The sequence below is a fragment of the Pleurodeles waltl genome, chromosome 11 (genome assembly GCF_031143425.1).
Source record: "Pleurodeles waltl isolate 20211129_DDA chromosome 11, aPleWal1.hap1.20221129, whole genome shotgun sequence".
NCBI classification, from domain to species: Eukaryota; Metazoa; Chordata; class Amphibia; order Caudata; family Salamandridae; genus Pleurodeles; species Pleurodeles waltl.
In genome coordinates this window covers 1004472110-1004499794 of record NC_090450.1, presented here as the reverse complement: position 1 = coordinate 1004499794, position 27685 = coordinate 1004472110, and the positions used below count along the sequence as shown (strand labels likewise).

Sequence of the window (27685 nt, the reverse complement as noted above, 5' to 3'; positions counted from 1 at the left end):
CTCTCGGGGAACAGAGGGGGCTTGTGTCCTCCTTTTAGCTACAGTCCTGTGTCTTTTTTTTCATAAGAGGCTTTCCAAAAATTAGGATAAAATCCTCTTCTGAGTTAAGGGTACACTGTTGGGCAGGACCATACACTCGTGTTACGCCCTCTGCTGCACGCTACCTTGGTGGTCAGCTTGTGCTGTGGGACCTGAGGTTACGCAATCATCTAATCGAGATATAGGGCTCCGCTCCTGTTGTGTGCCGGTTCCGCGTGAATCTAGAGCATATGTTCCTGCCCAACAGTCTACCCTCAAATCAGAAGCAGGTTCTATCTGAATTGATTACGCATGCCAGCACAAGTCACACATGACATTTATGGTGTAGGGGGCATTAGTTGTTTAGTTTATTGATCCCCCCCTTATTACCACGACAGGGTCACTCCCCATCTGGACAGACATCGTCTCTAAAGAGAGCACCAAGCATGTTTGTTTTGCACCAATATTAACTGCACTGCTATGCGTCTTGAAATTGTTTTTCATAAACTCCTTTGAACAAATGTTATTCGTCATTTGGTTCTTTGCATCTTAAGAATTGTTACTAGGGACCAGTGTGTTTTGTTACATTTACCTGTGGCTGCAGATAAGCATGGATTGAGGCAGAGAGAGGTAAGTTCCACAGAGGGGCGTAGCTATAAAAGGCGCAGCCGGTGTGGTGGCACCAGGAGACTGAGGGGCCCTTCCACCGATGATGGACTCTGTTTCTTTGCTTGTATTGGGGACTATGGCTCCCTTGCCATACTACTGACAGCAAACAGCACCACCACCACAGGCTCCGGTGAACGGGTGCCTGCGGCAGACACACAGCGGAGAGGGAGGGTGTTGCTGTGGTCACAAAAACCGAGGGACAACACATCAGCCTACAGGGAGTGCAGAATTATTAGGCAAATGAGTATTTTGACCACATCATCCTCTTTATGCATGTTGTCTTACTCCAAGCTGTATAGGCTCGAAAGCCTACTACCAATTAAGCATATTAGGTGATGTGCATCTCTGTAATGAGAAGGGGTGTGGTCTAATGACATCAACACCCTATATCAGGTGTGCATAATTATTAGGCAACTTCCTTTCCTTTGGCAAAATGGGTCAAAAGAAGGACTTGACAGGCTCAGAAAAGTAAAAAATAGTGAGATATCTTGCAGAGGGATGCAGCACTCTTAAAATTGCAAAGCTTCTGAAGCGTGATCATCGAACAATCAAGCGTTTCATTCAAAATAGTCAACAGGGTCGCAAGAAGCATGTGGAAAAACCAAGGCGCAAAATAACTGCCCATGAACTGAGAAAAGTCAAGCGTGCAGCTGCCACGATGCCACTTGCCACCAGTTTGGCCATATTTCAGAGCTGCAACATCACTGGAGTGCCCAAAAGCACAAGGTGTGCAATACTCAGAGACATGGCCAAGGTAAGAAAGGCTGAAAGACGACCACCACTGAACAAGACACACAAGCTGAAACGTCAAGACTGGGCCAAGAAATATCTCAAGACTGATTTTTCTAAGGTTTTATGGACTGATGAAATGAGAGTGAGTCTTGATGGGCCAGATGGATGGGCCCGTGGCTGGATTGGTAAAGGGCAGAGAGCTCCAGTCCGACTCAGACGCCAGCAAGTTGGAGGTGGAGTACTGGTTTGGGCTGGTATCATCAAAGATGAGCTTGTGGGGCCTTTTCGGGTTGAGGATGGAGTCAAGCTCAACTCCCAGTCCTACTGCCAGTTCCTGGAAGACACCTTCTTCAAGCAGTGGTACAGGAAGAAGTCTGCATCCTTCAAGAAAAACATGGTTTTCATGCAGGACAATGCTCCATCACACGCGTCCAAGTACTCCACAGCGTGGCTGGCAACAAAGGGTATAAAAGAAGGAAATCTAATGACATGGCCTCCTTGTTCACCTGATCTGAACCCCATTGAGAACCTGTGGTCCATCATCAAATGTGAGATTTACAAGGAGGGAAAACAGTACACCTCTCTGAACAGTGTCTGGGAGGCTGTGGTTGCTGCTGCACGCAATGTTGATGGTGAACAGATCAAAACACTGACAGAATCCATGGATGGCAGGCTTTTGAGTGTCCTTGCAAAGAAAGGTGGCTATATTGGTCACTGATTTGTTTTTGTTTTGTTTTTGAATGTCAGAAATGTATATTTGTGAATGTTGAGATGTTATATTGGTTTCACTGGTAATAATAAATAATTGAAATGGGTATATATTTTTTTTTGTTAAGTTGCCTAATAATTATGCACAGTAATAGTCACCTGCACACACAGATATCCCCCTAACATAGCTAAAACTAAAAACAAACTAAAAACTACTTCCAAAAATATTCAGCTTTGATATTAATGAGTTTTTTGGGTTCATTGAGAACATGGTTGTTGTTCAATAATAAAATTAATCCTCAAAAATACAACTTGCCTAATAATTCTGCACTCCCTGTAAGGGCAGGGACAAACATTGAGCCACCTATGGGGTCAACAAACCAGCCTGTAGATGGACAGCACTGCAGACACGGACAACATGCCAGCTCGCTTATGGGAACAGCACATCAACCTGTCGACAGGGACAACATTCTAGCCTACAGGCAAGACAACATGCTACCTTACCGACAGGACAACACACCAGCCCACAGACAGGGACAACACGTCAAACCACTTTTGGGGACAACAAAGCAGCCTGTAGATAGAGAACTCACCAGCCTGCAGACAGGGACAATAGGCTAGCCTACATACAGGACAACAAGCCAGGTGGGGGGACGGGAAAAAACTCCAGTCTGCGGACAGGACAATACACCAGCCTGTGGCCAGGGAGGATACGTTAGTCTGTGGACAGGGACAATGCGCCGGGCGACTTATGGTGACAACACTTCATCCTCTGGATAGAGACAACATGCCAGCCTGCGGACAGGACAACACACCGGCCTGCAGACAGGGACAATACACTAGTCTGTGGACAGGGACAACAACACGCCAGCCTGCAGACAGGGACAACACGCCAGCCTGCGGGCAGGGACAACACGCCAGCCTGCGGACAGGGACAACACGCCAGCCTGCGGACAGGGACAACACGCCAGCCTGCGGGCAGGGACAACACGCCAGCCTGCGGGCAGGGACAACACGCTAGTCTGTGAACAGGATAACACTCCAGCCTGTGAATTGGGAGAACACACCAGCCCATTTGTGTGGACGGCATTGCTGCCTGTTAATATGGATAATGTCCCTGCCCAGTGATGGGAAGACATCCTGTACCGCCAAAGGGGCGGAGACAGCGCAGCGCTGACATGGACAACAGTGGTTCATGGTGTAATCTTCTGATAAATCGTCTGCTTGCAGCTGAAATATGTGTTGGCTCCAGGAAGGTCTGCAGATGTATTTTGACAGGCACTGGAAAGAGCTGCAATTTCCATCCGCTGAAGTTTAATAAAGTCTGGTGTGAGCAGGAGATACTGATAAATGACCAGGATAGGACCATCAGTAATTCTCCCCTCTGGTGCAGTGGCAGCAGATACAAAGAGTCTAGAAGGGACGTGCAAATCCGTGCCTCTGCGTGGGCGTATGAGTCCTCGATCCAAGGCTGTGAGGAATGAAGCCGACTATCTGTGAGGAACATTTCTGGAGTTGTAGAGAACCATGCCACTGATGGTCTGCTTCTAGTGTCACATAAGGTGGGTGTGCAGCAATCATGGAGGATGGTACCTGTGAGGGAAAGGATTCCTGATCTGGAATGTCCTCTACTCAACCAGAGATGTCAAGAAGAAAAGACAGAAGTGTTTGGTCAACAAGTGGAAATGTTCCACTTTATGTGGGTGATTGACTGCTAATGAGATACATAGTTGTGGTCCCAAAGAATGAGAGGCTTGCACTCCCACCACCACACCGCACCTCTCCTCCACTCCAGACAGAGGACTCAAACCAACCCTGCATATCCTCCAGCCCTGGATGTCCAGGGCCTCCCTGAAGCTCAGTTCAATAGAGACAGAATTATGTTATTTACCAAGAACAGACAAGAAACAGTACAGACCTACCAGCTTTAAATACCAACTTTCATCCAATGCTAACCCACATGGATCCACCTGGAACACCAATCTCACCTGAAGAAAACAAAGATGCCTGGTACCAGCTCTCTCTGATGAAAAGACAAATCGTTCCTCCCAGAAAGTGACGTCAGAACTGCTGTTCAACCTCCCTATTCTTGTGTCTGGATGGGGAATGACCTGCTCAATGGTCTCCCAGGCTCCACAGTGGCCTCCCCGTTAAGGGCATCCTACATATCTCAGGATGACTCATTGAGGGCTTGAGGAAATATGATTGCACCACCTCCATCCTGATTAAACTGCACTGTCCCCCCCCTTTCCCACCGGCCCGGTACCATCTTCAAAACCAGCGGCATCATTTACAGATCTATCACGATCTGCAGCAACAGCTATGTCACCGTCAAGTTCACCACCTCTGGTGGCTCTTGGCACACCCAAAGCTAGGATGCTATCAGACTGGTGGCTCTTGGCACACCCAAAGCTAGGATACTATCAGACTGGTGGCTCTTGGCACACCCAAAGCTAGGATACTATCAGCCTGGTGGCTCTTGGCACACCCAAAGCTAGGATGCTATCAGACTGGTGGCTCTTGGCACACCCAAAGCTAGTATACTATCAGACTGGGGACAAAGAAGTGTGAAAATGTACAAACATGGCACCGGGCCTTTCCCATTCACACATCCAGGATCCGTAACAACATTCATGAATCCAACAAGACCAGACCAACCCTGCGACAATTCAGGAAATAGCAGAAGACATCACTCTTTTATGAACACTGTCATGTTGCAATCACAATCTACCATCCACTGCCTTTGACTAGGTTCATGACATGCAAGTATCACATAGGTACATAGGCAGTGTAAGCGGAATGTATGTACGGACACACTCAACAAAACACAACAGAACACCAAGGAAAGTTATGCTATTCCCACCAACTACGGAGGGAACCATGCTCATGCTATCACAGAAATCTAACATGGAAGGAACTGTGTTCATATCCTTACACGCATCCAACACTGAAAGGAGCCATGTACATGCCATTATACACACCCAACACTGGAATAGACCATGTTGATGTCATTACACTCACATAGGACCGAAAGGAACCATGTATGCATCATTACCCGCGCCCAGTACCGGACGGGATCCTTTTGTCATTATGCACACCCATCCCCAGAAGAAACCATGTTTGTACAGTTGCAACTGCCCAGTACCAGAGGCGACAAGCACAGACGGGAACAGTGTACGTGTCACTGTACGGACCCAGTAATAATGTGGCCTATGTATCACGGCATCAATACAATATCGGAGGCGATAAAGCATGTACTACTGCACCGATCCAACACCGAGAAGTGATGCATGTGCCGCTGCACTGATCAACTCTGGAGGGACGATACATGTACCACCGCACTAATCCAGCACCAGAGGGGATAAACCAGGTATTGCTACACCAATCCAGCACCAGAGAGGATGATCCATGCACTGCTACATCGATCCAACTCCGGAGGGGGAGATGCATGTATTGCTGCACAATGTAGCACCGGAGTGGATGATGCATGCACCGCTGCACAGATCCAGCACCAGAGAGGATGATCCATGCACTGCTACATCGAACCAACTCCGGAGGGGGAGATGCATGTACTGCTGCACAGATCAAACTCTGGAAGGGGTGATACATGTACTGCTGCACAGATCCACTTCTGAAGGGGATGATGCATGTACTGCTGAACAGACCCAACTACGGAGGGGGAAATGCATGCACTGCTGCAGTGGTCCTGCACCAGAGGGGAAGATGCATGTACTGTTTCACTGATGCAGCACCAGCAGGGATCATCTATGCACCTCTGCAGAGATCCAGCACCACATTGCATGATCCATGCACTGCTGCACCATCCAGCATTGCAAAGGATAATCCATATACTCTTGTATCAATTCAGCACCTCAAGGGATGCTCCATGTAACGCTACACAAATCTAACACCAAAGCGGGTAATGCATGCACTGCTGCAGGAATCCAGCACCAGAGAGGATGATGCACATACTGTTTCACTGATCCAGCAGTAGAGGGATCATCCGTGTACTGCAGAATAAATCCAGCTCCTGTGCGAGTGATACATGTACTGCTGAACAATGCAGCACTGTAGGGGATGATGCATGTAACACTACACACATCCAACACCAAAGCAGGTAATGCGCGCACTGCTGCAGCAATTCAACACCAGAGGGGGTGATGTATGTACTGCTGCACAATGCAGCACAGGAGGGGATGATGCAGGTACCACCACACAGATCCAACTCCAGATGGGGTAATGCATGTATTGCTGCACAATGTAGCACTGGAGAGGATGATGCATGTACCGCTGCACAGATCCAACTCCAGAGAAAGTGATGCATGTATTGCTGCACAATGCAGCACTGGAGGGGATTATGCATATACCGCTGCACAGATCCAACTCCAGACGGGATGATGCATGTACTGCTGCACAATGAAGCACTGGAGGGGGTGATGCATGTCTCGCTACACAAATTCAACACCAAAGCAGGTAATGCATGCACTGCTGCAGCAATGCAGTACCAGAGGGGATGATGCATATACTGTTCCACTGATCCAGCACCAGAGGGGATGATGCATGTACAGCTGCACAGATCCAAATCTAGAGGGGGTGATGCATGTACTGCTGCACAGATCCAACCCCAGACAGGGTGATGCATGTAGTGCTGCACAATAAAGCACCGGAGGGGATGATGCATGCAGCGCTGCACAGATCCAACTCCAGAGGGGGTGATGCATGTACAGCTGCACAGATCCAAATCCAGAGGGGGTGATGCATGTACTGCTGCACAGATCCAAATCCAGAGGGGGTGATGCATGTACTGCTGCACAGATCCAACCCCAGACAGGGTGATGCATGTAGTGCTGCACAATAAAGCACCGGAGGGGATGATGCATGCACTCCTGCACAGATCCTACTCCAGAGGGGGTGATGCATGTACAGCTGCACAGATCGAAATCCAGAGGGGGTGATGCATGTACTGCTGCACAGATCCAACCCCAGACAGGGTGATGCATGTAGTGCTGCACAATAAAGCACCGGAGGGGATGATGCATGTACCGCTGCACAGATCCAACTCCAGAGAAAGTGATGCATGTATTGCTGCACAATGCAGCACTGGAGGGGAATATGCATATACCGCTGCACAGATCCAACTCCAGACGGGATGATGCATGTACTGCTGCACAATGCAGCACTGGAGGGGGTGATGCATGTCTCGCTACACAAATTCAACACCAAAGCAGGTAATGCATGCACTGCTGCAGCAATGCAGTACCAGAGGGGATGATGCATATACTGTTCCACTGATCCAGCACCAGAGGGGATGATGCATGTACAGCTGCACAGATCCAAATCCAGAGGGGGTGATGCATGTACTGCTGCACAGATCCAACCCCAGACAGGGTGATGCATGTAGTGCTGCACAATAAAGCACCGGAGGGGATGATGCATGCAGCGCTGCACAGATCCAACTCCAGAGGGGGTGATGCATGTACAGCTGCACAGATCCAAATCCAGAGGGGGTGATGCATGTACTGCTGCAGAGATCCAACCCCAGACAGGGTGATGCATGTAGTGCTGCACAATAAAGCACCGGAGGGGATAATGCATGCAGCGCTGCACAGATCCAACTCCAGAGGGGGTGATGCATGTACAGCTGCACAGATCCAAATCCAGAGGGGGTGATGCATGTACTGCTGCACAGATCCAACCCCAGACAGGGTGATGCATGTAGTGCTGCACAATAAAGCACCGGAGGGGATAATGCATGCAGCGCTGCACAGATCCAACTCCAGAGGGGGTGATGCATGCACAGCTGCACAGATCCAAATCCAGAGGGGGTGATGCATGTACTGCTGCACAGATCCAACCCCAGAAAGGGTGATGCATGTAGTGCTGCACAATAAAGCACCGGAGGGGATGATGCATGCACTGCTGCACAGATCCTACTCCAGAGGGGGTGATGCATGTACAGCTGCACAGATCCAAATCCAGAGGGGGTGATGCATGTACTGCTGCACAGATCCAACCCCAGACAGGGTGATGCACGTAGTGCTGCACAATAAAGCACCGGAGGGGATGATGCATGCAGCGCTGCACAGATCCAACTCCAGAAACGGTCATGCATGTATAGCTGAACAATGCAGCACCGTAGGTGATGATACATGTATATTCCGCACAGAAAACACAGCTGACCCCCTTTATCCTATATGTCCCATAGAAAACAGGGCTGACCCCATTTATCCTGTATGTCTCATAGAAAACAGGGCGGATTCCATTCATCCTATATATCTCATAGAAAACAGGGGTCATACTATTTATCCTATATGTCTCCTTAAACAGGGTTCCACTGCTGACCTCTGATATCTCACACGCTTCAATGACATCTTATGAATCAAGGGGAAATACCTGTCGCTGAGGTCTCACAGGACAAGTTGCACTGACCTCTGATGAATCGGCAGGAAACCGGACTGGCCCCAATTACCTTAGCTGAATCAACAAGAAATAAGGCTTACTTCAGTGACTTTTGATGAATCAGTGGAGTGAAGCGCTTACCTCAAAGACCTCTGATCGATCAGCAGGAAACGCAGCTTACCCCAATGACTTCTGATAAATCAAACGGAAAAGGGACTAGCCCCACTGACCTCTGATGAATCAGCAGGAAACAGCGTTGGCCCCAATGAACTCTGATGAATCAGTGGGACGAAGGGCTGACCCCAATGACCTGTGATGAATCAGCAGGAAACACGCCTGACCCCAATGACCTCTGATGAATCAGGAGGAAACGACTTTTGACTCCACTGACCTCTGATGAATCAGGAGGAGACAGGGCTGACCCCAGTAACCCCTGATGAATCAGCAGGAAAGAGGACTTACCCCAATAACCTCTGACCCCTGGGCTGGGCTGACCCCAGTGACCTCTGATGAATCAATGGGACGAAGGATTGACCCCACTGACGTTCGAGATCTCACAGGACACTGGGTATGCCACACTGAGCTCTGATGAATCAGCTGGATGCAGGAGGGCTGACCCTGCTGATGTATGATCCCTGGGAGCAGAGGGATGGCCACAGTTACCTCAGATGTGGCACAAGGACGAGTAGCTGACCCCTGTGACCTTGGACAAGTGTCCACTCACCGCTGATGACTCAGGAGGACACGATGCTGCTGGCACCAATCTCAGCTGCATCACAGGCATCGCGGCTGACACGGAAGCACATTATGTTTCACCCGGATCCACAACCAATGACCTTTCCCACGAGACAGGGCTGACCTCACTGAAGTTAGGATGTCTTACATCACACAGTTATGACCTCAGATGTCTCTTTAATCTTTCATGTCCCACAAGGACACAGGACGGTGCCCAGTGACATCAGATCTCCCTTTAACCCTTATGGTCTCACAGGACACAGCACTGATCCCAGTGACCTTAGATGTCTCACCAGAACAGAGGAAGGACCTCACTGCCCCACCTTAATGGACACAGAGTGACACCACTGAGGGCGGATGTCTCACTATGCCGAATTACCATCCCCACTGGGCTCTCCTGCTTCCCATGACACAGGGATATAATTGGGTGTTTCACAGGACACATTGTTGACCTTTCTGGCATTACAGATGTCACAGGACACGCTGTTGACCTCATTGATATTATATATGTTGACTGCACAGACTTACTCCTTGAACTTAACTATCTCACTACAACACAAGTCTGACTGCTTCCACACCCAAGACTCGGACGTCTCTTCTGAAATCGAAAGCACTTAGACTGTCTATGAGGTCTCACACTCAACAAAATGTTGTCCAATGGTTTTGAGATGTCTCGCTAGGACACACCACTGATTCGGCCAGTCTAACATCCGATCCTACAGGCATGAGCTGTCTCAATACAGCAGACCACATGTCTTGTATGTCTCTAGGACAGACAACTGTCTCTACCTGTCTTAGAACTCTTAAACAGCCAATCCCATAGACATGAAGTGTCTTGCCAGGACTGACAACTGACTCTCCCAGTCTTGGATGTCTCTCTAGGACAGACCACTGACTCCAACAGGCTTGCATGTCTCTCTCTAGGACTGACCACTGACTCCACCAGTCTTGGATGTGTCTCTAGGATAGAACTCTGACTCTCCCAGTCTTGGGTGTCCCTCTAGGATACACCACTGACTCCACCAGCCTTGGGTGTCTCTCTAGGACTGACCACTGACTCCACCAGCCTTGGATATCTCTCTGGGACTGACCACTGACTCCACCAGCCTTGGATATCTCTCTGGGACTGACCACTGACTCCACCAGCCTTGGCTATCTCTCTAGGACGGACCACTGACTCCACCAGCCTTGGCTATCTCTCTAGGACTGACCACTGACTGCACCAGCCTTGGCTATCTCTCTGGGACAGACCACTGACTCCACCAGCCTTGGCTATCTCTCTAGGACGGACCACTGACTCCACCTGCCTTGGCTATCTCTCTGGGACAGACCACTGACTCCACCAGCCTTGGATATGTCTCTAGGACAGACCACTGACTCCACCAGCCTTGGGTGTCTCTCTAGGACTGACCACTGACTCCATCAGCCTTGGATATCTCTCTAGGACAGACCACTGACTCCACCAGCCTTGGATATCTCTCTAGGACTGACCACTGACTCCAACAGTCCTGGGTGTCTCTCTAGGACAAACCACTTACTGCACCAGTCTTGTGTACGTTGCTAGGACAGACCTCTGACCCCAAGTCCTGAATGTCGTTTGAGGACAGATCACTTGCTCTACCAGTCTGGGGGTGTTACACAGCTGATCCCAGGCACCTGAGATGTCTCCAAGCACACATGGCTGAAACCCTGGGTTTTGGATGCTGGTACCCTATGTTGTCGCTCTTACCTTCTGCAATACTTCAATCTCCTGCTGCTTTGCGTTGAGGACGGCCAAGGCTTGCTCATGCTCTATCTCCAGCTGTTGCCGCCGTTCAGCAGCTTCGCGCATGTGCTGTACAGAGGAAAGAAAAGGGCATTGGTGGTCAGCAGTCAGTAGCTAGTGATCAGTCAATGAATATCACCATGGTTACATACAGGCAGCATCTAGTGATCAGTCAATGAATATCACCATGGTTACATACAGGCAGCATCTAGCAATCAGTCAATGAATATCACCATGGTTACATACAGGCAGCATCTAGCAATCCCCTCAATAAATATCACCATGGTTACATACAGGCAGCATCTAGCGATCCCCTCAATAAATATCACCATGGTTACATACAGGCAGCATCTAGCGATCAGTCAAATATCACCATGGTTACATACAGGCAGCATCTAGCGATCCCCTCAATAAATATCACCATGGTTACATACAGGCAGCATCTAGCGATCCCCTCAATAAACATCACCATGGTTACATACAGGCAGCATCTAGCGATCAGTCAAATATCACCATAGTTACATACAGGCAGCATCTAGCGATCAGTCAATGAATATCACCATGGTTACATACAGGCAGCATCTAGCAATCCCCTCAATAAATATCACCATGGTTACATACAGGGAGCATCTAGCGATCCCCTCAATAAATATCACCATGGTTACATACAAGCAGCATCTAGCGATCAGTCAAATATCACCATGGTTACATACAGGCAGCATCTAGCGATCAGTCAAATATCACCATGGTTACATCCAGGCAGCATCTAGCGATCCCCTCAATAAATATCACCATGGTTACATACAGGCAGCATCTAGCAATCCCCTCAATAAATATCACCATGGTTACATACAGGCAGCATCTAGCGATCAGTCAAATATCACCATGGTTACATACAGGCAGCATCTAGCGATCAGTCAATTAATATCACCATGGTTACATACAGGCAGCATCTAGCGATCCCCTCAATAAATATCACCATGGTTACATACAGGCATCATCTAGCGATCCCCTCAATAAATATCACCATGGTTACATACAGGCAGCATCTAGCGATCAGTCAATGAATATCACCATGGTTACATACAGGCAGCATCTAGCGATCCCCTCAATAAATATCACCATGGTTACATACAGGCAGCATCTAGCGAACCCCTCAATAAATATCACCATGGTTACATACAGGCAGCATCTAGTGATCAGTCAAATATCACCATGGTTACATACAAGCAGCATCTAGCGATCAGTCAAATATCACCATGGTCACATACAAGCAGCATCTAGCGATTAGTCAAATATCACCATGGTTACATACAAGCAGCATCTAGCGATCAATCTAATAATACCATGGTCACATACAAGCAGCATCTAGTGATCAGTCAAATATCACCATGGTTACATACAGGCAGCATCTAGCGATCAGTCAAATATCACCATGGTTACATACAGGCAGCATCTAGTGATCAGTCAAATATCACCATGGTTACATACAGGCAGCATCTAGCGATCCCCTCAATTAATATCACCATGGTTACATACAGGCAGCATCTAGCGATCAGTCAAATATCACCATGGTTGCATACAGGCAGCATCTAGCGATCAATCAAATATCACCATCGTTGCATACAGGCAGCATCTAGCGATCCCCTCAATAAATATCACCATGGTTGCATACAGGCAGCATCTAGCGATCCCTTCAATAAATATCACCATGGATACATACAGGCAGCATGTAGTGATCCCCTCAATAAATATCACCATGGTTACATACAGGCAGGAAGTAGCGATCGGTCAAATATCACCATGGTTACATACAGGCAGCATCTAGCGATCCCCTCAATAAATATCACCATGGTTACATACAGGTAGCATCTAGCGATCCCCTCAATAAATATCACCATGGTTACATACAGGCAGCATCTAGCGATCAGTCAAATATCACCATGGTTACATACAGGCAGCATCTAGCGATCAGTCAAATATCACCATGGTTACATACAGGCAGCATCTAGCGATCAGTCAAATATCACCATGGTTACATACAGGCAGCATCTAGCGATCAGTCAATTAATATCACCATGGTTACATACAGGCAGCATCTAGCGATCCCCTCAATAAATATCACCATGGTTACATACAGGCAGCATCTAGCGATCCCCTCAATAAATATCACCATGGTTACATACAGGCAGCATCTAGCGATCAGTCAATGAATATCACCATGGTTACATACAGGCAGCATCTAGCGATCCCCTCAATAAATATCACCATGGTTACATACAGGCAGCATCTAGCGAACCCTTCAATAAATATCACCATGGTTACATACAGGCAGCATCTAGTGATCAGTCAAATATCACCATGGTTACATACAAGCAGCATCTAGTGATCAGTCAAATATCACCATGGTCACATACAAGCAGCATCTAGCGATCAGTCAAATATCACCATGGTTACATACAGGCAGCATCTAGCGATCAGTCAAATATCACCATGGTTACATACAGGCAGCATCTAGCGATCAGTCAAATATCACCATGGTTACATACAGGCAGCATCTAGCGATCAGTCAAATATCACCATGGTTACATACAGGCAGCATCTAGCGATCAGTCAAATATCACCATGGTTACATACAAGCAGCATCTAGCGATCAGTCAAATATCACCATGGTCACATACAAGCAGCATCTATCGATCAGTCAAATATCACCATGGTTACATACAGGCAGCATCTAGCGATCAGTCAAATATCACCATGGTTACACACAGGCAGCATCTAGCGATCAGTCAAATATCACCATGTTTACATACAGGCAGCATCTAGCGATCAGTCAAATATCACCATGGTTACATACAGGCAGCATCTAGCGATCCCCTCAATAAATATCACCATGGTTACATACAGGCAGCATCTAGCGATCAGTCAAATATCACCATGGTTACATACAAGCAGCATCTAGCGATCAGTCAAATATCACCATGGTCACATACAAGCAGCATCTAGCGATCAGTCAAATATGACCATGGTTACATACAAGCAGCATCTAGCGATCAGTCTAATATCACCATGGTCACATACAGGCAGCATCTAGCAATCCCCTCAATAAATATCAGCATGGTTACATACAGGCAGCATCTAGCGATCAGTCAAATATCACCATGGTTACATACAGGCAGCATCTAGCGATCAGTCAAATATCACCATGGTTACATACAGGCAGCATCTAGTGATCAGTCAAATATCACCATGGTTACATACAGGCAGCATCTAGCGATCCCCTCAATAAATATCACCATGGTTACATACAGGCAGCATCTAGCGATCCCCTCAATAAATATCACCATGGTTACATACAGGCAGCATCTAGTGATCAGTCAAATATCGCCATGGTTACATACAGGCAGCATCTAGCGATCAGTCAAATATCAACATGGTTACATACAGGCAGCATCTAGCGATCAGTCAAATATCACCATGGTTACATACAGGCAGCATCTAGTGATCAGTCAAATATCACCATGGTTAAATACAGGCAGCATCTAGCGATCAGTCAATGAATATCACCATGGTTACATACAGGCAGCATCTAGCGATCAGTCAAATATCACCATGGTTACATGCAGGCAGCATCTTGCGATCCCCTCAATAAATATCACCATGGTTATATACAGGCAGCATCTAGCGATCCCCTCAATAAATATCACCATGGTTACATACAGGCAGCATCTAGCGATCAGTCAAATATCGCCATGGTTACATACAGGCAGCATCTAGCGATCAGTCAAATATCAACATGGTTACATACAGGCAGCATCTAGCGATCAGTCAAATATCACCATGGTTACATACAGGCAGCATCTAGCGATCAGTCAAATATCACCATGGTTACATACAAGCAGCATCTAGCGATCAGTCAATGAATATCACCATGGCTACATACGGGCAGAATCTAATGATCAGTCAATGTGTAACACCACGGTTACATACAGGCAGCATCTAGGGATCAGTTAATAAATATCACCACGGTTACATACAGGCGGCATCTAGTGATCAGTCAGTGAATACCACCATGGTTACATCCCTCCATACCTATTACCACGGGTACATACAGGCAGCATCTAGAGATCCCTCAGTAAATATCACAATGGTTACTTACAGGCAGCATCCAGCGATCAGTCAATACTTATCACCATGGTTACATACAGGCAGCATCTAGCGATCAGTCAGTGAATACCACCACTACTAGTACTAGTACATACAGGCAGCATCTAGCGATCCCTCCATAGCTATTACTACGGGTACATACTGGCAGCATCCAGCGATCAGTCAATACTTATCACCATGGTTACATACAGGCAGCATCTAGCGATCAGTCAGTGAATACCACCACGGTTACATCCCTCCATACCTATTACCACGGGTACATACAGGGAGCATCCAGTGATCCCTCAATAAATGTCACCATGATTACATACAGGCAGCATCTAGCGATAACTCAAATATCACCACGGTTACATACAGGCAGCATCTAGCGAACCCTCAATAAATATCACCATGGCTACATATGGGCAGAATCTAGTGATCAGTCAATGTATATCACCACAGTTACATACAGGCAGCATCTAGTGATCCAAAAAGAAATATCACCACGGTTACATACAGGCAGCATCTAGCGATATCTCAAATATCACCATGGTTACATACAGGCAGTATCTAGCGATCCCTCAATGAATATCACCATGGTTACATACAGGCAGCCTCTAGTGATCTCTCAATAAATATCACCATGGCTACATACGGGTAGCATCTAGTGTCCAGTCAATGTGTAACACCACGGTTACATACAGGCAGCATCTAGGGATCAGTCAATAAATATCACCATGGTTACATACAGGCGGCATCTAGTGATCAGTCAGTGAATACCACCACGGTTACATCCCTCCATAACTAGTACCACAGGTACATACAGGCAGCATCTAGTGATATCTCAAATATCACCACGGTTACATACAGGCAGCATCTAGCGATCAGTCAATAAATATCACCATGGTTACATACAGACAGCATCTAGCGATCCCCTCAATAAATATAACCATGGCTACATACGGGCAGCATCTAGTGATGTCAATGTGTAACACCACGGTTACATACAGGCAGCATCTAGTGATGAGTCAATGTGTAACACCACGGTTACATACAGGCAGCATTTAGCGATTAGTCAAATATCACCATGGTGACATACAGGCAGCATCTAGCGATCAGTCAATGAATATCACCATGGTTACATACAGGCAGCATCTAGTGATCAGTCAATGAATATCACCACGGTTACATACAGGCAGCATCTAGTGATCCCTCGTACATATAGGCCAAGCTGCTTAGCATCGTTGGAGACCAGTCACAAACAAAGAATCTGAAGGCATCGATTGTGGAGCAAGCGTGTGTGCCAATGCTTTTTTGTTTCTAAACAGACTATGGCATTCATTTTGAACATGGCGGGTTGTTCCGCCATGGCGGTATTGGCGGCTGAATCCACCAGCCGGCATGGCGGGCCAACCCGCTGCATTACGAACATGGTGAGGGCCGCCATCGACAGCTGTCACTCACCGCCAGGCTCCCGCCGTCAGGCAGCCTGGCGGTGAGTGGAAACACCATCCGACAGGGTAGCGGCGCTACCCTTCGGATAAGGTTTCCATATCCACCAGCCTTCCCCTGGCAGATTCACCCGCCAGGGAAATGCTGGTGGAGGGGGTGCCCTGCACTGCCCATGCACTTTGCATGGGCAGTGCAGGGGCCCTGGAGCAGTGCCCCGTCGCGCAGGTCACTGCCCATTTTCGGGCAGTGATCTGTGTGACGGGTGCAGCTGCACCTGCCGCACAGAGGCATTGACGGCGGCTCCATGTGGAGGTGCCGTCAGTGTCCCGGCCGGGCCTTTCTGTGAGCCGGTGGGGTTCGGGGTCACTAGCGGCCAGTGTTTTGACCGCCAGCATAAACACGGCGGTTGTTACCGCCATGTTCATAATGACCACCTATATTATATTTTCATAAGGGATGCAGTTCGGGATTATCCCAGAGGAATCTGTGGAATGTCTAGTGGAGATCTGTAGATCTGAATGCACATGTTGCCATTAACGAGTCTGGGACCCTGGAAGTGAGTGCCAGCATCACTGCATGTTCAGGGTTACTGCTGCAAAGCAGGATCCCCTGTGGGTGCCTGAAAGCCCAAGGTCTGCAGATGGGCCTGTCACCTACAACATCCCCACTGTCAGCACACAGCTGACTGAGGGTGTGGGGGGTGTTTATCCAAGACACCAACACATCATACTCCATAACCAGCCAATGCTCAGCCATCAGAATACTAATGACCAGTGAGCATCAACAGCCCAGGACATATCACTGAGTCTGCACACTCACTTATCAGACATGGCCCACCTACCACAATCACCTGCATGTATGGTTCCCATAATGCCAGAGTTCACACACTGCCCCCTTTCTGTAATAGCTCAGCCCCCACACTGTGGTATGTGCATGATGGCCCAGTGAACGTGCATTGCAGTGCCCTCACGGCCCTGGCCTGCACACGGTTTACATTTTTCATGTCACATTTACCCGGTCAGCACACACTGCAGATTTCAGTCCATAATGCTGCAGTTAGTGTACATTCTACAATATCCAAGATGCCAGGGATGGCACACACTGATAAACCGCAGCTCGCATGCACTGCACGGTGCCCACGGTGCCATGGTTGGCACACACTGGGGCAATGTGCGTGCAGTGTACTTCACATAAGCCACAGCTCTCACACTGCACAGTGCTCTCGGTGCTATGGTTGGCACATACTGGTGCAGTGTGGGTGCAGTGCACTTCATATAAACCACAGCTCGCATGCACTGCAAGGTGCCTACGGTGCCATGGTTGGCACACACTGGTGCAATGTTTGTTCAGTGTACTTCACATAAGCCACAGCTCACATACAGTGTCCTCGATGCCAGGGTTGGCACACACTATTGCAGTGCACTTCACATAAGCTACAGCTCTCGTACACTGCACAGTGTCCTCGGTGCCAGGGTTGGCACACACTGGTGCAGTGTGCATGTAGTGCACTTCACATAAGCCACAGCTGTCATACAGTGCACAGTGTCCTCGATGTCAAGACTGGCACGCATTGGTCCAGTGCGCATGCAGTGCACTTAATATAAGCCACAGCTCTCGTACAGTGCAAAGTGCCCTCGATGCCAGGTTTGGCACGCACTGGTGCAGTGCACTTCACACAAGCCACAGCTCTCGTACAGTGCACAGTGCCCTCGATGCAACGGTTGACACACACTATTGCAGTGCAAAATTGCACTGGTTCAGTGTGCATCCAGTGCACTTCATATAAGCCACAGCTCTCGTACAGTGCACAGTGTCATCGATGCCAGGGTTGGCACACACTGGTGCAGTGTGCATGCAGTGCTCTTCACATAAACGGCAGTTCTCAAACAGTGCACGGTGTCCTCGATGCCAGGGCTGGCACACACTGGTTCAGTGTGCATCCAGTGCACTTCATATAAGCCACAGCTCTCGTACAGTGCACAGTGTCATCGATGCCAGGGTTGGCACACACTGGTGCAGTGTGCATGCAGTGCTCTTCACATAAACCGCAGTTCTCAAACAGTGGACAGTGTCCTCGATGCCAGGGTTGGCACACACTGGTGCAGTGTACATGCAGTGCACTTCACATAAACCACAGCTCTAATGCACTGCACAGATAGCAGACACTGCACATGTTCTATAATTAATGCCCCAGCATGAACACATTGTACTGTGTGCATTACACCCCCACATGCACACATTTTTCAATGACTCTTAGTAACAACAATCAGTTCTTATTCACAATGCCACGGAACGCATATGTTGACATGTTCCATAATGCCGTGGCAGGCACACCTTGAACTGTTTCCGTGGTGCCCCCGGAAGCACATATTGCCGGCTTCTATGACGCATCCACACACACCCGTTGTGCCCGGGGTACCACACATCACAGTGGCCAGAATGGCTCAGTGCGCCCACATACACTGGCCTCTCTGTGGACTTCACCGGATGGCTTCTTGCTCCGGACAGTAACTTGCGTTTCACTCTAGGGTACCTGACCCCGGGCTGAAAGACTGCAGTGGCTGACTTCAGGGTGGTGGACTCAAGGGTGCCCAACTCCGAGCTGGCTGGCAGACTGCAGTGGCTGACTTCAAGGTGGTGGACTCAAGGGTACCCAACTCCGAGCTGGCTGGCAGACTGCAGTGGCTGACTTCAAGGTGGTGGACTCAAGGGTACCCAACTCCGAGCTGGCTGGCAGACTGCAGTGGCTGACTTCAAGGTGGTGGACTCAAGGGTACCCAACTCCGAGCTGGCTGGCTCCAGTGGCTGGCTCCAATGACTGACTTTAGGGTGGCGGACTCAAGGGCACCCAACTCCGAGCTGGCTGGCTCCAGCGACTGACTCCAGGGTGACTGATTACAGGGCACCCAACTCCGAGCTGGCTGGCTCCAATGACTGACTTCAGGGTATCTGACTCTGGGCTCGCTGGCTCCAGCGACTGACTCCAGGGTGACTGATTACAGGGTACCCGACTCTGAGCTGGCTGGCTCCAATGACTGACTTTAGGGTGGTGGACTCAAGGGTACCCAACTCTGAGCTGGCTGGCTCTAATGACTGACTTTAGGGTGGTGGACTCAAGGGTACCCAACTCCGAGCTGATTCCAGGGGTCTGACTCCGGGCTCGCTGGCTCCAGCGACTGACTCCAGGGTGACTGATTACAGGGTACCCGACTCTGAGCTGGCTGGCTCCAATGACTGATTCAGGGTATCTGACTCCGGGCTCGCTGGCTCCAGCGACTGACTCCAGGGTGACTGATTACAGGGTATCCGACTCTGAGCTGGCTGGCTCCAATGATTGACTTCAGGGTGACTGATTACAGGGTACCCGACTCTGGGCTGGCTGGCTCCAGCGACTGAATCCTGGGTGACTGACACCAAGGTACTCTAAACAAGTGACTTCTATTCTGAGGCTCTTGATGGGGGCTTCTCTTTAGTTTTTAAATAGATAAACTTCAGCTTGCAGACAAATGATTAATTTAATCTTCAGTGGACTTCAAGCTCAGATACAAAATGCACTTGAGTGCTTTGCAGTTATTGAACATGTATGAGGCACTACATACGCATCTATTCATCAATCTGGGCTGAAGCCTGTTCTGGGGACTGTAGGTCTGTGCTCCAGTCACCCCTCCTTGAGGAGTGCTGGGCAGAATATCCCCTCTATAGGTTTATCGAGTGTGTTAAATCATTAAACCTGTGTGAGGTGCAACTAGACCCGAACTATGGGGGGGCTAACACCCCCAGCCAGGGCCGGCTCTGGTCATGTAAAAAAGAACCAGGGGTCTACCCTAATAACCATACTATACCTGGGTAGAATAAATGTAATCCATAAACATAAGTGGTACAATAGTAGGAACAGATTAATATATTGAATTACTCACAATGAACTTCTAAATTGATCATTGGTAATATAGTTTAATTACAACAAAATTATTTTCTTCATTTCTTGGACATAAAACCCAAAATGTATTTTTTTGTGGGGGGGTTTATGTCCAAGAAATGAAGAAAATAATTTTGTTGTAATTAAACTATATTACCAATGATCAATTTAGAAGTTCATTGTGAGTCCCTACTATTGTACCACTTATGTTCAGGGCCGGCTCTGGTGGCAGCTGGTGCGACAGTCTTTTTCTGGCACCTCCTCCCTCATGACCTCCTTCTCCATCAATTCCCCTACTACCACCCTCCAACAGTGCACCTCACCTCTCCATAGCCTCTATCAGACATGCATTTCATTTTATTTTATAGCGCTACTCATAGTTCCCTCACAGTCTGTGATCTGCATGGTACATGTGCTTCGGCAGGCACATTAACCCTCCGTGCTACTTTACGATGAGCCATAACTGCCACTAGACAAAATTCCAATCTACTACCAGTAGGAACATTAAATCACCCGAGCTATCTTGGCATGTTTATTGTGGCCTGGAAACTGCTGGATGCACAAGGAAGTTCAGGTGCTTTTGAACCTAAAGTTATTTTTAATGACAGCACCCACCCTCCCCCAAGTCAGCACCAGGTGCGGATGCTTCGGTCGCACCATCCTAAAGCCAGCCCGGCTCCCAGCAACGGGGCAGGATAAGTGTTTCCAGAAACGAGGTTGGAGCTGACCTCAAAGCCAATGTATGAGGGAAGAGAAGTGACAAATTGTGCAGGTTAAAGATACTGGTCAAACCTGATGGTAAAACTAACACACTTTTGTGGCTTGGACACTTTTCCTAGACTTCAACTCAAAGCAAGTCCAGAAAAATGCTCCTGGCCCATTGCTGGCTGAAGGTACAATTTTAGTTTACCCAATGAGATGTTGTAAAATATTCATGGGTAAGGATGCCCTTATGTAGAGGAATCAAAATATTAGGTTTAATAGCATTGCTTAATCTGAGCCGGTAGTTCCAGGGGGCATTGCTTAATCTGAGCCGGTAGTTCCAGGGGGCATTGCTTAATCTGAGCCATAGTTCCAGGGGGCATTGCTTAATCTGAGCCGGTAGTTCCAGAGGGCATTGCTTAATCTGAGCCGGTAGTTCCAGGGGGCATTGCTTAATCTGAGCCGTAGTTCCAGGGGGCATTGCTTAATCTGAGCCGGTAGTTCCAGGTGGCATTGCTTAATCTGAGCCGGTAGTTCCAGAGGGCATTGCTTAATCTGAGCCGGTAGTTCCAGGGGGCATTACTTAATCTGAGCCGTAGTTCCAGGGGGCATTGCTTAATCTGAGCCGGTAGTTCCAGGGGGAGGCCACCGGCACTCAGTTTCAGGGTCTCACACATAGTTTCCTCACCTTTGTTACAGAGCAAGAAAGAGAAAAACCCAAAAGTGAAACTGGAGAAAGAGAAAGATGGCAAAATTGTGACCAAGGAAGAAAGCATAGAAACTTAGCCTGCAAGAGTGAGGTAGAAGCACTGGGAGTGGCCAGGGGTGGATGGGAGTGGCACACGATGGAGTCACGTCCAGGGAGACTTGGCATTTGGCCCTCACAACATTTGAAATTGCTGGCTACAGGCTCCTGAGCAGCACTTTGGGCCCCGGCATTTATTATTTTAGAAATTAAAGACTGCTTAGTGGGTTACCACGAGTTAGTTTGGGGTGTGTGAGTGGTAAGTCACAGATTCAATTCCCAAAATGCCATTCCCTCTTTCTGAGTTAACTGTGTGCAATGAGTTGGTAATATTGTTGCCTGTAAATGCACGGCCACGCACCTGTGCCACACTAAATAAAAATCCAATACTTATTGTCACGATGCCATACTGAGCAATGTACCTAAATGTAGATTATTGTGCCACATCCATGCCGGAATGCACCAGGCTGTTATTGACGAGCAGGCAATACAAGGTTGCCAAGTAGGGAGTATTATGGGCAGAGGTGCCAGCCTCGATGGTAGAGGTCCAGGCAGAATGCAGATGTGAAATTATTTGTTTAGGAAGATTGGCCCAATTCCCTGTAGAGATGAAAAGAATCAAAGGCAAGGGGGAGGCCAAGGATAGGCGTCTGGTTCCCCATTTCAATCCCCTGTAGTGTTTCCATCGTACTGTGCGGATGCCAGTGCTGCTTTTGTCCAGCACCCATACCAGAACCTGCTTTGGTAATCTGAGAGAAGGTTACTTTCTTAGATGAATGTAGCTGTTTGTCGTGAAGCCGATCTTTCAATCTTTTTGCCTAGAAACAATTGATTATTGACCAGAAGTTAGAAGAAGTCTCTGAAGGCCTCTGTTTTCGGGAGATGTTTTGGACATGGACCTTTAGCCAGGGAGTTGTGATATTTGTGGCTGGCTTGGCTGCAGAGCTATCCATAAGGATTTTCTTGCATACATGACCAGGACATGGGTCCGCGGTGATCTGCTGCCCGCAAGCTTTGCAGCCTTGATGAAGTCCTGTGTGGACCGGAGGCTAAAGGCGAGTAACTGTGGTTGTTTTCAACATTTGTTTTCTAGGAAACTTCACAGTACTGTGGGAATTGTGATTGAGCAATGGAGAGGGAAGCAGGGGGTGTAAGATTATTTGAAGGGTTGGAAGGAATGCAGGTGTGCCAGGGGCACAGCAAGGACCAGCGGCGAGGCCTTTGACTGTGCTCTCCGGATGCCCAAAGTTACTGCCACTTCAGGTACAGCGGTTGGAGGACCTCTTTTTCCTGTGACTACTTCTAGGTCTGCCTTTGTGACCTTGAGGCCCATCACCAGCTCTCCCTGTTCAGATCTCCTGTCTCACCTTAGCCACATCTACTCTTCAGGCCACAGGCCAGCCTTCCAGGACACAGGGCGGGGTACTCTTAAGCAAGGCAGGCATCCCATCTCATGTTTTTCTGCCACCTACACCTGGTTGTTCTTCATAAAAAAAGGAAATGAAACATCCATGCTGCTTACCACATAAAGGTTGAGCAGTGGCTCAGACATGGGCAGTTACTGGAAAGAATATATATTTAGTTAAATGATTACACATTGAGACACAAATATGCATTAGCTTAGTATCCAGGCAGTGACACATTTAACAGAATTCACTAAACATGTACGGAGTCAACAAACCATAGGAGAGCCCGTATTAATTTAGGAAACACATAATGTTGCATGAATATCCTCCACAAGAAAGGACACATGTTCTGTCTGGACAATTGTGCACTACCGAGCTCCTTCTAGGCGCTGTCATCCCCTTGCTAAGACTTCAATGAGTCAAAGGCACACTGGGTGCAGGTAGGAACTGGGCCAGAACACTGGCAATAATTGAAAAAAGGCGATTTTGCATAAAGCAGAGTGTAATAAAACCACTTCACCGCTTCTGGATAATGGCTGATGCTCTGCAACCCCTGCCATCCACGCGTCGGCCTGGAAGAGTTAAGATAACTCTATAGTGTTGTGATGCACTTAAAAAAACACCTTAGTTAACGGATGTGTTTCGGAATTTATAAGATTCAAAGTTTTAGATTTTAGGTCTGGCCGCACCTCGCAGCAGTCACCTGACCATATGTGATCAAGAGAAAAAGAGCTCTAAGAAGCATCCTAAAGAGGGGCTGTGTATCCGCCCGCCCGTCGGGCACCTCGAGTACAGTATGTGATTGGACAGGAGGCGTGTGCTGCCGCTGGGAAACAGTGCACGTGCTACTCCTATTGGCTCCTAAGGAGAGTTCAGTCACCTAGAAAAGGGTAATGATATGGCGGTCTGCAACTGGAAGATTTCTTTACCATGTGTAATAGTATTGGCTTATAATATTCCTGAGGCATCATGAGATGCTCCCTGTGTGAATTAACTACACTGCGGACCCTGTTCTTATTGGAAGGTTAACCGGATTGGTGAATAGGGGTGCATAGTGAGCAGTGTGAGTGCAGTGTGATTACTGTGAGTGCATAGTGAGCAGTGTGAGTGCATAGTGAGCAGCGTGAGTGCAGTGTGATTACTGTGAGTGCATAGTGAGCAGTGTGAGTGCATAGTGAGCAGTGTGAGTGCAGTGTGATTACTGTGAGTGCATAGTGAGCAGTGTGAGTGCATAGTGAGCAGCGTGAGTGCAGTGTGATTACTGTGAGTGCATAGTGAGCAGTGTGAGTGCAGTGTGATTACTGTGAGTGCATAGTGAGCAGTGTGAGTGCATAGTGAGCAGCGTGAGTGCAGTGTGATTACTGTGAGTGCATAGTGAGCAGTGTGAGTGCATAGTGAGCAGCGTGAGTGCAGTGTGATTACTGTGAGTGCATAGTGAGCAGTGTGAGTGCATAGTGAGCAGCGTGAGTGCAGTGTGATTACTGTGAGTGCATAGTGAGCAGTGTGAGTGCAGTGTGATCGCTGTGAGTTCATAGTGAGGAGTGTGAGTGCATAGTGAGCAGCGTGAGTGCAGTGTGATTACTGTGAGTGCATAGTGAGCAGTGTGAGTGCAGTGTGATTGCTGTGAGTGCACAGTGAGCAGCGTGAGTGCAGTGTGATCGCTGTGAGTGCACAGTGAGCAGCGTGAGTGCAGTGTGATTACTGTGAGTGCATAGTGAGCAGTGTGAGTGCATAGTGAGCAGCGTGAGTGCAGTGTGATTACTGTGAGTGCATAGTGAGCAGTGTGAGTGCATAGTGAGCAGTGTGAGTGCAGTGTGATTACTGTGAGTGCATAGTGAGCAGTGTGAGTGCATAGTGAGCAGCGTGAGTGCAGTGTGATTACTGTGAGTGCATAGTGAGCAGTGTGAGTGCAGTGTGATTACTGTGAGTGCATAGTGAGCAGTGTGAGTGCATAGTGAGCAGCGTGAGTGCAGTGTGATTACTGTGAGTGCATAGTGAGCAGTGTGAGTGCATAGTGAGCAGTGTGAGTGCAGTGTGATTACTGTGAGTGCATAGTGAGCAGTGTGAGTGCATAGTGAGCAGCGTGAGTGCAGTGTGATTACTGTGAGTGCATAGTGAGCAGTGTGAGTGCAGTGTGATCGCTGTGAGTTCATAGTGAGGAGTGTGAGTGCATAGTGAGCAGCGTGAGTGCAGTGTGATTACTGTGAGTGCATAGTGAGCAGTGTGATTGCTGTGAGTGCACAGTGAGCAGCGTGAGTGCAGTGTGATCGCTGTGAGTGCACAGTGAGCAGCGTGAGTGCAGTGTGATTACTGTGAGTGCATAGTGAGCAGTGTGAGTGCAGTGTGATCGCTGTGAGTTCATAGTGAGGAGTGTGAGTGCATAGTGAGCAGCGTGAGTGCAGTGTGATTACTGTGAGTGCATAGTGAGCAGTGTGAGTGCAGTGTGATTGCTGTGAGTGCACAGTGAGCAGCGTGAGTGCAGTGTGATCGCTGTGAGTGCACAGTGAGCAGCGTGAGTGCAGTGTGATTACTGTGAGTGCATAGTGAGCAGTGTGAGTGCAGTGTGATCGCTGTGAGTTCATAGTGAGGAGTGTGAGTGCATAGTGAGCAGCGTGAGTGCAGTGTGATTACTGTGAGTGCATAGTGAGCAGTGTGAGTGCAGTGTGATCGCTGTGAGTGCACAGTGAGCAGCGTGAGTGCAGTGTGATTACTGTGAGTGCATAGTGAGCAGTGTGAGTGCAGTGTGATCGCTGTGAGTTCATAGTGAGGAGTGTGAGTGCATAGTGAGCAGCGTGAGTGCAATGTGATTACTGTGAGTGCATAGTGAGCAGTGTGAGTGCATAGTGAGCAGTGTGAGTGCAGTGTGATTACTGTGAGTGCATAGTGAGCAGTGTGAGTGCATAGTGAGCAGCGTGAGTGCAGTGTGATTACTGTGAGTGCATAGTGAGCAGTGTGAGTGCAGTGTGATCGCTGTGAGTTCATAGTGAGGAGTGTGAGTGCATAGTGAGCAGCGTGAGTGCAGTGTGATTACTGTGAGTGCATAGTGAGCAGTGTGAGTGCAGTGTGATTGCTGTGAGTGCACAGTGAGCAGCGTGAGTGCAGTGTGATCGCTGTGAGTGCACAGTGAGCAGCGTGAGTGCAGTGTGATCGCTGTGAGTGCACAGTGAGCAGCGTGAGTGCAGTGTGATCGCTGTGAGTGCATAGCGAGCAGTGTGAGTGCAGTGTGATCGCTGTGAATGCACAGTGATCACTGTGAGTGCATAGTGATCGCTGTGAGTGCACAGTTAGCAGTGTGAGTGCAGTGTGATCGCTGTGAGTGCACAGTGAGCAGTGTGAGTGCAGTGTGATCGCTGTGAGTGCAGTGTGATCGCTGTGAGTGCATAGTGAGCAGTGTGATCGCTGTGAGTGCAGTGTGAGTGCAGTGTGATCTCTGTGAATGCACAGTGATCACTGTGAGTGCATAGTGAGCAGTGTGAGTGCAGTGTGATCGCTGTGAGTGCAGTGTGATCGCTGTGAGTGCATAGCGAGCAGTGTGAGTGCAGTGTGATCTCTGTGAATGCAGTGTGATCACTGAATGCATAGTGAGCAGTGTGAGTGCAGTGTGATCACTGAATGCATAGTGAGCAGTGTGAGTTCAGTGTGGTCACTGTGAGTGCACAGTGAGCACCGTGAGTGCAGTGTGATCGGGGTGAGTGCAGTGTGAGTGCAGTGTGATCGCTGTGAGTGCAGTGTGATCGTGAAAGTGACAGATGAGCAGTGAGTATGTTGTCTGAATGCAGGATTTAAAGCCCTTCGAGCCGTAAGGGCGTTGCGCCTCTGGGCGCTACACAAGCGCCTACTTGCACATTCACAAGCGTGCTGTGGCGGCCGCAGGGCTGTGGCGGCCGCAGGGCTGTGGCGGCCGCAGGGCTGTGGCCCCGGTCACCCCTCCTCGCCAGCCTCGGGCAGAGTGTTGACTGAGTGTTTCTTGATACCCGCCAGTAATCACTCCTGTGTAAGTAGCTCTCCCGATAACCGGCCGCGCAGGCCCTGCTATTAAAAATCTCATTAGGCCTGGGCTGCTCTGGGCGGCTTATCCCCGGGAGATTACTGCTGCCTCTCCGGGGGTGCACCCCCCCACCCCCAGAGAGGGGCAGGCGGGACATGCACTGACGGGCCTTTCACCTGCAACAGCTGCGAGGGCTGGGGCGGAATCAGGCGTTTCTCAGGTGAGATCCCAAGGCCTGCTGGGTTGGGGTGAGGTCCGTCACCCCTCAGGCCTAACAAGCCCCATGTGGACAATAAGAACGGTT

The 27685-nt window shown here is 48.7% G+C and overlaps 1 protein-coding gene across 2 annotated transcripts in view; it reads right to left on the bottom strand.

Moving 5' to 3' along the window:
- Positions 1–27685, bottom strand: part of RIMBP2 (RIMS binding protein 2) — a 1257287-nt gene that overhangs the window by 438406 nt on the left and 791196 nt on the right. For both annotated transcript variants that reach the window (XM_069215362.1, XM_069215363.1), the window contains one exon: positions 10991–11095. In XM_069215362.1, coding sequence (XP_069071463.1) covers positions 10991–11095 — 105 coding nt within the window. The remainder of the gene's footprint in view (positions 1–10990; positions 11096–27685) is intronic.